At 46.0% G+C, this 10,359-nt stretch overlaps 1 protein-coding gene and 2 long non-coding RNA genes across 8 annotated transcripts in view; 1 reads left to right on the top strand and 2 right to left on the bottom strand.

Annotated features, from left to right (window-relative positions):
* The window catches only part of LOC144390396 (uncharacterized), a 265,667-nt gene that overhangs the window by 64,298 nt on the left and 191,010 nt on the right, over nucleotides 1-10,359 (bottom strand). The window lies entirely within an intron of this gene.
* The window catches only part of LOC144390401 (uncharacterized), a 54,463-nt gene that overhangs the window by 36,623 nt on the left and 7,481 nt on the right, over nucleotides 1-10,359 (bottom strand). The window lies entirely within an intron of this gene.
* The window catches only part of LOC144390267 (NLR family CARD domain-containing protein 3-like), a 48,977-nt gene continuing 43,203 nt past the window's right edge, over nucleotides 4,586-10,359 (top strand). For 2 of the 6 annotated variants that reach the window (XM_078096739.1, XM_078096736.1), the window contains exons 1-5: nucleotides 4,588-4,960; nucleotides 5,049-5,162; nucleotides 5,538-5,651; nucleotides 7,529-7,607; nucleotides 7,761-7,971. In XM_078096739.1, the coding sequence (XP_077952865.1) occupies nucleotides 4,872-4,960; nucleotides 5,049-5,162; nucleotides 5,538-5,651; nucleotides 7,529-7,607; nucleotides 7,761-7,971 (607 nt within the window). In that variant the 5' untranslated portion in view covers nucleotides 4,588-4,871. Of the gene's footprint in view, nucleotides 4,961-5,048; nucleotides 5,163-5,537; nucleotides 5,652-7,528; nucleotides 7,608-7,760; nucleotides 7,972-10,359 lie in introns of all 6 variants that reach the window. The other 4 variants (XM_078096740.1, XM_078096735.1, XM_078096742.1 and 1 more) reach the window with 3 other exon arrangements.

Here is a 10,359-nt window from a genome sequence, read left to right on the forward strand (position 1 = left end):
ACGGTTCTTTAAAGTATAACAGGGTTTATTAACTCACAGGAACACCGATCAAGATCACCTATAACTGCAACCAACAATCCCCATAACACTTATTTTAAACCTACTCACTAAACAAGCAATCAGTGTGTGTGTGTGTGTGTGTGTGTGTGTGTGTGTGTGCGAGCACAGAGGGGTGTGTAAGGGAAGGAACGGCGGTGGGGTTGGGCGCAACAACAGTTGTGCAGTTACAGAACCAACGATGTGGCTGAATGTCCTGATCCCATCCCCCACAGCTCCACCAACCTGCTGCAGTCCCCCACCCCTCCCTCCCCCAGCCCATCAGGGGCTCACGCCTCTTCATCTATATCACCTTCCCCTTCCCTCAGCCTCTCGGACCATCAGCACCGGTTCCCCCCAAGGCTGCGTTCTTTCCCCTCTGCTCTTCTCCCTGTACACCAACAGCTGCACCTCCAGCCACCAGTCCGTCAAGCTCCTGAAGTTTGCGGATGACACCACCCTCATTGGACTGATCTCTGGTGGGGACGAGTCCGCCTACAGGTGGGAGTCTGACCATCTGGTGTCGTGGTGCAGCCACAACAACCTGGAGCTCAACGCTCTAAAGACAGTGGAGATGGTTGTGGATTTCTGGCGGAACAGAGCCCCACCCTCCCCCATCACCCTGTGTGACTCCCCCGTCACTATTGTGGATTCCTTCCGTTTCCTGGGCTCCATCATCACCCAGGACCTCAAGTGGGAGCTGAACATCAAGGACAAGGGCAGGCTGCAGCGTGTCCTCCGCTCTGCAGAGAGGGTGATCGGCTGCAATCTGCCGTCCCTGCAGGACTTGTTCGCTTCCAGGTCTCTGAAGCGAGCTAAAAAGATCGAAGCCGACCCCTCTCACTAACCCATAGCATTATTTTTTATTTCATTCCTCGTGCACTCTTGTCTTGTTGTCCATTGTTACACTGTCCACTGTCACGCACCAACCGCCAAGTCAAATTCCTTGTATGTCTGACATATTATGGCAATAAATCTTTCCTGTTTCTTATGAGCCTCACTAAGCTCTTGAACAGAAGAACCAGATGAAGAACATGATGATTGGTTGTATTGTAACATTAAGTGAATATGGATTGGTGATGTCAGTGAGGGATTTCACATTCATTTGTGGTGTGAAAACATAACAGGTCTCCCTGCTCGATGTCGCACCGTCTCATTCATTCACTTGGCTCATGACGTCCACATGAATGTTCCTCTTTGGCTAAAAAGTGCCCTAAATCGGTTGGGAAAGCTCGCATTGCCTGAAACTGCTCATTAGCGGCGTTTCCGCGCTGTTTTTAGTCGATGGCCACCGACCTAAAGACTGAAATGACAACCAACGGTCGCACAAAGTCCAGCTGTTATTTAGATCACCGCACTGATATGAACGCTCAGGTCGATGTAACATCACATTATGGCTCAATTCAGTGCACCTCGTGACTCACTCTCCACCAATCAGAGCGCTTGATTTCACCCGTATTATAAAAGAATATACGATACGGGACATGAAACATAACCAGTAGTCCAAGTGCAAGCAGCCAGTTGATGGTGAATTTATGCTACTTTGTTGAATTCATATGTTTGTGAATGTGACTTTGAAAGAGTCAGAGCCTCCAGCCACCAACCTCACCGCACGTCACTGCCAGCAGCTCTGTGAAAGGTCCAACGTCTAGTTTCAGAAGATCTAAGGAGACTTCTACAGGTCAGAGGACCGTCTGAAGAGCTTTGCAGTACTTTCATTAGAACTTGTATTTTCGATGCAGAGGTCTGCAGACGTTGTTTTTTTGACCCACAGTAAGAAGTAAAAACAGATGAAACTGATGACTAACTGTCACTCAACTAATAAACTGTCCATCGACAGTCTTCAGCATCTGGTTTTCATGATGATCAATGACAGAAGCTGGAGGAATTACAGTTTGTGTTCTACATTCAGTCACATCTTACTGTGTGCAAGCAGGCTGCTTTACTGGCTGTTCTTACCCACAATCCTTTGCACAGCAGGTATATGAGCCAGAGGGTTCAAGGTGCCATGTGATGAGGAAGTAGAACACAGCACGTAACAACATGTCCTTTGTGATTTGGCAGGCGGCTTCAGACTGATACGTGGGGAAGTTGTTCCGCCCCAACAGGTTCAACCTGATCATCAAAGTGGAGTGAAGAATAAAAACACTCTCAGCTCAGACTCTGTTGTCTTAGTGGATGTTTTTATTCTATATAAACTCTTCACTACATTTGTTACAAAGGTTTCTGCTTCATCACGTGTTCCCTACTAGTCTACATGTAGAAGAAGACCAGGTGACAAAGAGGGGCGTGCACGGGTCCTCTGAACCATCTGGTCCAACAACAGCATCTAGTCTGTTGTCATAGCAACTCTTTACAAGGTGGAAGGATCGTTCCACAGATGCTGGTTTTGATCCTGAAAGACTCTTGTTGAGCCGTGAGGAGGATTCTGTTCACGAGGACCTTTGACCCTGTGAACAGCTCAGACTGAGACTCAGTCAACCAGTCAGACCGCATACTTTGATGGTGACGTGAGGACACACCCTCTCTGATGAAGGACAACAAGCTGCGTCACTTCACTCCGTCTGATGGAAGCTGAAGTGAAGCACGGAGCTCCTTTTCTACACGGACCTGCTGAGGACAGAAGAGAGCTGCTCACTGGGGAAGTTCATGTCTACGAGCTCAGTAAGTGCAGCTGTGATTGGTTGAATGACATCATTGATGGTCGTGAAGGTGTGATTGTTTAAAGCTGGGAAACAAGATGGCGCCTGTGTGAGCAGGCAGAGAGAAGCTGCTGTTAGTCTGAATGATGACGCTGTGATGAAGAAGAGGAGCTCAGTCTGATCTGGGGTCTGTGAGGACTGTTACTGATGAGGAGGGGAAGGTAGCAGACGGAGGGGCACTAGGACCCAGCAGGGACCACAGAGCTCACCTGGGCCTTTGTTCCTGAAACACACCTGAGAGACGCTCTGTTTGTCTCACCTGCTGCTTCAGTCCTTTAAGTCCACAAAGCTTCATGTTCACTTCTTCATCTGCTTTAAACACATTTAGTCACTTTTTAGTGTTTGACTGTATTTGTTTTCTTTAGTCTTCAGTTTTTCTCTCATTGATCAGCAGGTTGTAGGCGACCTTTTACTAACTGATCACATGGTGAAGTGAAGCATCCCATCAGGAGAAAGCTTCCCCATGTTACCATGGTAACCACAGTGCTTCCATCAGGACAGCTACAGGTCACCTTACTGGTCTGTGTTTTACTGACTTCTGGACTCTGAAGAGGAGAAACAGCACAGCTTCATCTGCTGGAAGAAGAGTGATAACATTCATCTTGTAAAACACTACATTTATAGGATGAGCATTTTAACAGAGTTTAAAAAGGTAAAAGGAAGTTTGTCTTTCTCCAGAAGTCTAAACTTGAACAGACAACAAACTGAAACGCAGAAGCATAAACTAGGCTTAAGTGTGCGTGTTTATATTTTAATACTAAGCAGAACTGGAATCTGCGGTTACTGGCTAGTTGTTGTTGTAGCGGCTAAACTAGCACGTCGCGATACTCAAGGGGATCATGTCTGCGCAGAGTTAATGCGCAAAGGCTTGAAGCGGCGCTTGTCAGGTCCGCTGACAGGTTTCTTTCTGCTAGTTACGGTGATTTTTATGGAAGTCCATTTCCGCCACAAAAAAGATGTGCGCATGCGCAGGCTCCTTCGTTGTTTGGTACATTGACTTTATAAACCCTCTTGGCGACTTCTGGTCAAAAGCGACCAGCGACCTTATCTGGTTTTATTGGAGACTTCTGTGGTGTCTGACGTGGCGTGACGTCACTGAAGCAGGAAGCTGGCGGCTCGCAGCAGTCCAGCTGCAGTCAGAGGAGACACACGTCACGTGCAGGCTGAAATCAACGCGCGCATGCGCAAAGCCGCCGCCGATTCTGCAGCGTCTCTCCTCGTTGAGAAATTGCCAATACTGGTTCAATAAAGAGAGAAGAACTTTTCAATCGTTACTAATCACGATAACTACGTAATAAATACCACCCGGGACGTATTTTATCTCCCTAGAAGTTCGATTTATTTCGGACTCGGAAATACGGAAGATAATTTAGACTCCGCTAAAAGTCGGACGTCCCTGTTTGTTATGAGAGAGGAGTGAGCGGGTATCGAACGTACGACGTTTACACTTCGCTAAAGTTGGAAATATATTCACACATTCACACTTCCTGGTTTAATAGCTGCTCAGTGAGACGTTGTTCAACTCTGTGTGACCGTAGTCACCAACCAAGTCATCATTTATTACCACTTTTTATCGCATAATTTCCACTTTCTTAAGTCATCATTTCACTATCCTATTTTCATTATTCATGCGTTCAGGATGCATGGATACCTAGCAATATATATGTATATATAAGGTCTATAATATATAATATTACTAATATAAAATATGTTGTATGGTTTGAGTATAAACAACCTTTTGTTTGGTTTTACAGGACTGATCTTTGCACCACACTTTTGGTTCCCTTCCACCTATACTTACTTATAATATTGATATTATAAAACTATACATATCTCGTGTTGTCATTCTGCATGCTGAGTTTTAGTGGCCTATATAGTGATTTAACATAAATAACGTCCTGATGGACCGCTGCCTCCTGCCAAAGGAAAGCGCTTAAAAGAAACACGACATTTATAGGATGAGAATTTAAAATGACGTCTCTTGACACGTTGTCTCAAGACAACAACACAAAGTGTCCCATGAGAGTTTTAGTGTTGAGGTGAATGAGCTCTGTGTGTTTGTCCTGATGAAGATAATAACGTGTGAGCTCTCCCAGCAGGTTGGTGTGAAGGTGTGAAGGTGTGGACTCTGCTATGAATCAGGCTGAGGACCCAGAGGACGGAGTCCCTCCCTCTGAAGCCCCTCTGTGTGGGGAACATGACAGCCAGACCAAAGCTCAGAGGTGAGAGGACCATCTCCAACTGTCCTCCACTCGTCTCCATGTCCCAACGTCTCTGACTCACTGACTCTGCTTCTATGTGTGTGACCAGGATCCATCAGAGACCAGGACCTGGACCTGGACCCAGCTGTGTGTCCATGAAGAGTAACCAGTCTATGGGGCCTCCTCTAAACTTCAAAGACGTTGGTCCCTCTGTTGATGCAAGGTGAGGGTCTCAGGCTAATGATGAGGTGTTTCTACCAGACTCTCTGGTGGAGGTTCTGGGTTTCTTGCTCCAGGGCCCTTCAGCAGTGTCCAGTGAGGGAGGGAGAGCTCCATGGAGGACTTGGTGAGACCTGTTGGGACTAAACCAAACTGACTGGTGAAGAAAACAGTGAGCTGAAAGACTGAGCTGTTGATTCTCAGTGGGACCAGCAGGACCAGTAGACCTGAACCACTATAGGGAGTCAGGTGGTCCACATCCAGACCTCACGTCATGGACCTTTACCTTGTTTTGGTCTCTGTGAGGACGGACACCATGTGAGCTGATGCTTCATGATTAGATGATGATGTCATGATGTAATCTCAGTGTTTCTTTCAGTTCACATCAGCAGAGAGGAAAGTCTCCTGAACCCAGATGTTTGTCCATGAAGAGTGATCAGTCTATTGGTCGATGGATTGACTTCAAAGATGGACGCCGTTCTTATGACCCAGAGTAAGTAGGGCCCTATAAAATCTGTTTAATTTTTCTCAAATTCCAGTTTAATTTTTCCCACAAATTCTCTTTGTTTTTTAATTTTTGAGAATTCGGTTTTTAACATTTTACGCAGAGACAGTGAATTAAGAACTGAAATGTAGAAAATATATTCAGTTAAAACTGAAAACTTCCATACATAGAACCTTATTTCAGGCAAAAACATGCTGCATGATAAAAACATGGCAATATCTTTTCTTGTGTGTCCAAACAGAACAGTCATTCAAAAAAAATTCAGATTTGTTGGTTTAAATTAAACAAAATACATGACTCAACAAAAAATGCCATTAGTTCTTTGTAAGATCAAACTAAGTAAGAATAGTCCTGTCAATATCTACTAACAAAGGTGCATAACAATTGCAACAGCCCGTGCAGTAAACAATAAAACATTTTGGAAATTCAACTTAACTTTGGTGGAAATATCAAAAACATTGTAAACTTCAATTCCAAGTGCAACTCGGAGCCTTAGCTTGCACAAACTCCTTGCTGATGAGGAAGCAGCATCTTCTCTTTCTAGCAGGCAGATCTCATCCATGTCACAATGGAGAATGATTTGCAGAGCTGCCAGGTCTCACCCACCAGCGTGATGACATGGCAGAGGCAGGTTACATGTACGCTGTTGGGCAACACTCCTCTCAGAGCCTCCTGTATTCCTTCAGACAGTGAGCAGCATTATCAGTCACCACGGCCCAGACGTCATCACGCTCACATTGTTGTGATTGACAGAGAATAGAATGGCTTTGGAAGTATTCGCATCTGTCCATGAAGACAACATCAATCAGAAAGTAATGTTGTCCAACGCCTACGACGAAAGATAAAAAATAATAATAACCATGATTAGTATTTTGCGGCACGGTGGCGTGGTGGTTAGCACTGTCGCTTCACAGCAAGAAGGTCCTGGGTTTGATTCCGCCAAGTGGCCTTTCTGTGTGGAGTCTGCATGTTCTCCCCATGTCAGCGTGGGTTCTCTCCGGGTTCTCCGGCTTCCTCCCACAATCCAAAGACATGCTCTGGGATTAATTGGGGACTCTAAATTTCCCGTGGATGTGAGTGTGAATGGTTGTGTGTCTCTGTGTTGGACCTGCGATTGGCTGGCGACCAGTGCGACCCCCAGTGCACTGATTAGGAATAGCAGCTACTTTTATAGAAAAGCTATTTGTGTCTTTGTGTAATTCTCACAATAGTAAAGTCATCCAGCGGGCTGCACTGGACCCCCCGCAGACCAGATTTGGCCCTTGGGCCTTGAGTTAGACACCCATCATCTAACTGGTCTGTATGTGTTTAAGTGTGAATCATTAACTGTAAACATCCTCAGATGTAAACACAATGTGAGCTAGTTCCTCCACATCAGGATCAGCAGAGGTCAAATCTGGAGACAGCTGCAGGTTTCTGGAGACAGATGACTGAGACTGAACATGTGATTAGAATAAGCTCAGTGCTCTGTGGACCAGCCGACGTGGTCTCTGGACTCCATGCAGAGGTTTGGACAAAGTATCGTCAGTAGACTCTGTGAAAAGGTCCAAAGACTAGTTTCAGAAGATCTAAGGAGACTTCTAGAGGTCAGGGGACGGACTAAAGAGGTTTGGAGTAGTTCCATAGGACTTTGTACCAGATGCAGAGGTCTACACACGTTGTTTTTATGACCCACAGTAAGAACTAAAACCAGATGAAACTGATGACTAACTGTCACTCAACTATAAACTGTCCATCATCGACAGTCTTCAGCATCTGGTTTTCATCATGATCAATCATGACAGAAGCCAATATCTTTAACTAATGTTGTATTGGTGTTGATGGTCCAAACATCATGTGAGCTGATGGTTCATGTTCCTCCGCAGAGAGGACCAGGAGAGCTCAGAGGTTCCCACAGGTCCGTCTACCCAGCAGCATCAAACACACCTGGACTCCATCTTCATGGTGTGTACATGAACAACTACTTTAACATCTCTCAGTTCACCATCATCTCCATGCTGCACTTTGTAGACCAGTGGATTGTCCGTCTGTCCAACATGGACCTGATGGTGGCTTCCATGTTCTAGTTGGTGTCATTCATAGAATGTTCTGTTCCAGCTGCTGGAGGAGAACATTCTCACTTTTGTGAAGAACGAGCTGAAGAAACTCCAAAAGGTTGTGAGTTCAGATTACCCAGAATGCTTAGAGAAAGAGGATGAGGAGGTGCTGGATGAAGAGCAGAGGAGGAGCAGAGAGGCCTTTGTGAAGATCTCAGTGCACTTCCTGAGGAGAATGAAGCAGGAGGAGCTGGCTGAGCGTCTGCAGAGCAGTAAGAGGATTTCTCTACAGACTTACCATGCTGATAAATGAGACCTTCACTAATGTCTCCAGAGATGGACAGAATATATTCATAGTCATTCTCTGAGGTAAGGACATGTTGAAATCTATTCTGTGACTCATTGATCTTCTTTGTTGTCTTCATTCAGGACTTCTTGCTCCAGTTTGTCAGCGTGAACTCAAATCCGACCTGAAGAAGAAGTTCCAGCGTGTGTTTGAGGGAATCGCTAAAGCAGGAAACCCAACCCTTCTGAATGAGATCTACACAGAGCTCTACATCACAGAGGGAGGGACTGCAGAGTTCAATGAAGAACATGAGGTCAGACAGATTGAAACAGCATCCAGGAGACCAGCCAGACCAGAAACAACCATCAGACAAGAAGACCTCCTCAAAGCCTCAGCTGGAGGAGAGGAACCAATCAGAACAGTGATGACTAAGGGAGTGGCTGGCATTGGGAAAACAGTCTTAACACAGAAGTTCACTCTGGACTGGGCTGAAGACAAAGACCACCAGGACATACAGTTCACATTTCCATTCACCTTCAGAGAGCTGAATGTGCTGAGAGAGAAGAAGTTCAGCTTGGTGGGACTTGTTCATCACTTCTTCAGTGAAACCAGAGCAGCAGGAATCTGCAGGTTTGAAGAGTTCCAGGTTGTGTTCATCTTTGACGGTCTGGATGAGTGTCGACTTCCTCTGGACTTCCATAACAATGAGATCCTGACTGATGTCACAGAGTCGGCCTCAGTGGATGTGCTCCTCACAAACCTCATCAGGGGGAAGCTGCTTCCCTCTGCTCGCCTCTGGATAACCACACGACCTGCAGCAGCCAATCAGATCCCCCCTGAGTGCGTTGGCATGGTGACAGAGGTCAGAGGGTTCACCGACCCCCAGAAGGAGGAGTACTTCAGGAAGAGGTTCAAAGATGAGGAGCAGGCCAGAAGGATCATCTCTCACGCCAAGACCTCACGAAGCCTCCACATCATGTGCTACATCCCAGTCTTCTGCTGGATCACTGCTACAGTTCTGGAGGAGGTGTTGAAGACCAGAGAGGGAGGAGAGCTGCCCAAGACCCTGACTGAGATGTACATCCACTTCCTGGTGGTTCAGTCCAAAGTAAAGAAGGTCAAGTACGATGGAGGAGCTGAGACGGATCCACACTGGAGTCCAGAGAGCAGGAAGATGATCAAATCTCTGGGAAAACTGTCCTTTGATCAGCTGCAGAAAGGCAACCTCATCTTCTATGAATCCGACCTGACAGAGTGTGGCATCGATATCACAGCAGCCTCAGTGTACTCAGGAGTGGTCACTCAGATCTTCAGAGAGGAGAGAGGACTGTACCAGGACAAGGTCTTCTGCTTCGTCCATCTGAGTGTTCAGGAGTTTCTGGCTGCTCTTCATGTCCATCTGACCTTCTTTAGCTCTGGTGTCAATCTGCTGTCAGAAGAACAAACAACCTCCCTGTGGTCTAAAGTCTTTAGAGACAAACCAACACGTCTCTACCAGAGTGCTGTGGACGAGGCCTTACAGAGTCCTAATGGACACCTGGACTTGTTCCTCCGCTTCCTTCTGGGTCTTTCCCTGGAGACCAATCAGACTCTCTTACGAGGTCTGCTGACACAGACAGGAAGTCGCTCACAGACCAATCAGAGAACAGTCCAGTACATCAAGGAGAAGATCGGTGAGAATGTGTCTCCAGAGAAAAGCCTCAATCTGTTCCACTGTCTGAATGAACTGAATGATGTTTCTCTAGTGGAGGAGATCCAAGAGTCCCTTAGATCAGGACGTCTCTCCACAGATGAACTGTCTCCTGCTCAGTGGTCAGCTCTGGTCTTCATCTTACTGTCATCCGAAAAAGATCTGAAGGTGTTTGACCTGAATAAATACTCTGCTTCAGAGAAGGCTCTTCTGAGGCTGCTGCCAGTGGTCAAAGCCTCCAACAAAGTTCTGTAAGTAAAGAGAGAGTTAGATTCATACATCAGAACTTAAATATGCTGCCATCTTTTAAACTTACTGCTTCTTCTTCATCCTTCTCTTCAGACTGAGTGGCTGTAACCTCTCAGAGAGAAGCTGTGACGCTCTGTCCTCAGTTCTCAGCTCCCAGTCCTCTAGTCTGAGAGAGCTGGATCTGAGTAACAACAACCTGCAGGATTCAGGAGTGACGCTGCTTTCTGCTGGACTGAAGAGTCCACACTGTGATCTGGAGACTCTCAGGTCAGGATTCAATTAAAGTCCACTTGGTGTCTTTATTTACATCCATGGTACATTAATGACTTTCATAAGATTCTTTCTGCTTGCATGATTTAAATCAAATATGTCTTTTACAACTATTTCCATAAAAATGTCTTTATTTTCAATATAATGTTTCAATGTAAATATTTG

This window comes from Gasterosteus aculeatus, chromosome 21 (genome assembly GCF_964276395.1).
Source record: "Gasterosteus aculeatus chromosome 21, fGasAcu3.hap1.1, whole genome shotgun sequence".
In the NCBI taxonomy this organism is placed as follows: Eukaryota; Metazoa; Chordata; class Actinopteri; order Perciformes; family Gasterosteidae; genus Gasterosteus; species Gasterosteus aculeatus.